At 39.1% G+C, this 1610-nt stretch overlaps 1 protein-coding gene across 1 annotated transcript; it reads left to right on the forward strand.

Moving 5' to 3' along the window:
• Positions 1–1073: 1073 nt before the first annotated feature.
• Positions 1074–1545, forward strand: LOC107081517 (tyrosine-protein kinase JAK2-like). The gene is made up of 2 exons (XM_015369682.1): positions 1074–1222; positions 1315–1545. The coding sequence occupies exons 1-2, from the start codon at positions 1121–1123 to the stop codon at positions 1534–1536; spliced, it is 324 nt and encodes a 107-aa protein (XP_015225168.1). The 5' UTR covers positions 1074–1120; the 3' UTR covers positions 1537–1545.
• Positions 1546–1610: the final 65 nt, after the last annotated feature.

The following is a 1610-nucleotide window of genomic DNA, read 5'->3' on the forward strand; positions in this document are numbered from 1 at the left end:
ACTATGGATTTTGGAAGTCTGTTGCTGCTGCAGAGCGTTTGTGACTTCTGTAAGCCGCACCATGTGCTGAGCCTGCTTTGCAACTTTATGGAGGTTATACACATGTGTGTTCATGACTGAAATTAAATATTACCAAAAGATAACCATGAAATGTTTACTAAGCAATAAATCACAACTGTCATAATGCTTAATATAGAGTTTCTGAGAGCAACCGTTATTATGGAAGCAGTCCCCCTGCATAAGCTTTTGATTTTTACGCACCTCTGGCCAAGAAACAGATTGTAACACCTAGTCTTGAATTTTTTGTGCCTTTCCCTAGGGAAACTAGGGCTGAGCGATATGGGCTAAAAATAAAATCTCAGATTTTATTTTTAATATTACGATTTTGCTTCTGTTAACAGCTAGCTTGTTGGCTATCTGTATCGGAAACCTTTTCTGACCGTTTTAAAATATGCCTTTCAATACACAACCCTATTTCTTCTAATACAGCCACTTTTAAATAAACTCGCCACCTCCCTCCCTCGGTGGGAAACTGTTGCTAAAGTTTATAAGCCGCTCTTCACTGCCATGTCTGATATCTTGGCAGCAGCTGGTTCATGTAACTGAACCCGCTCCCATTCTTAATCCTCCTACTAGACTTGTGTTTGGGCAGTAATGCGTTCTGATAAGTGCCAAAAGACACTTCATCATAGCAGTCAGTTATCGCTGGTGTGGTCATGAAACTTTTTTTTTTTTTCCCTTCTGAAAACTTATTCCTTTTTTGAAAACAAAACTCGCACTCACCCTTGGTTATGATGTTGTTTACCGTTTCGTGGGATGCTGTCGCTTGCCAAACCGCAACCTGAGACCAATAATGCAGCGACAGAAACTTGGGGAGCCAAAAAAGGCGCCATTATAAAAAAAAAAAATAAAATTGATTACATTTTTTTAAAATTTGAATTAATTCAATTAATAAATTTTTTTCCCCAGACCTACTACAAACTTTTTGAAATGAGCTAACAAGAGTTATTAAAGCTTAAGTTCACTGAGCTTCTCTAAAGTTGTTGGGTTATGTCTACTATTATTTTATGGTTGTTTTTCGTCTTTCATTCTTTCAGGTCGTCGGAATCTTCGCCTCATCATGGAATATCTTCCCTTCGGAAGTCTTCGCGACTACCTCATTAAAAACATGGAGCGAATTGACCATAAAAAGCTGGTCCATTACGCCTCTCAGATCTGCAAGGTGCTTCAGCCTGACCTTTTTTGTTACACCATACTCTGACCTCTTTGCCGCAGGCTGAACTTTGTCTTTGTTGGTTCCGTCTTTTCCAACAGGGAATGGAGTATTTGTCAAGTAAACGATACATCCACAGAGATCTGGCCACCAGGAACATCCTTGTTGAGAGTGAGCTGAGAGTAAAAATTGGAGATTTTGGCCTCACCAAAGTTCTGCCTCAAGACAAAGAGTATTATATGGTCCAAGAACCAGGAGAGAGCCCCATATTCTGGTTAGAACATTACATACAACACGTGTACAACCTGACACACTTAACTTGATGATTAACAGATGCATTATTCTTGTTTCATATTCACATCTTTCTTTGGTTTTATAGCGTTAATACGTAAAGCCT

The sequence above is a fragment of the Cyprinodon variegatus genome, unplaced genomic scaffold, assembly GCF_000732505.1.
Source record: "Cyprinodon variegatus isolate N-32 unplaced genomic scaffold, C_variegatus-1.0 Scaffold5872, whole genome shotgun sequence".
In the NCBI taxonomy this organism is placed as follows: domain Eukaryota; kingdom Metazoa; phylum Chordata; class Actinopteri; order Cyprinodontiformes; family Cyprinodontidae; genus Cyprinodon; species Cyprinodon variegatus.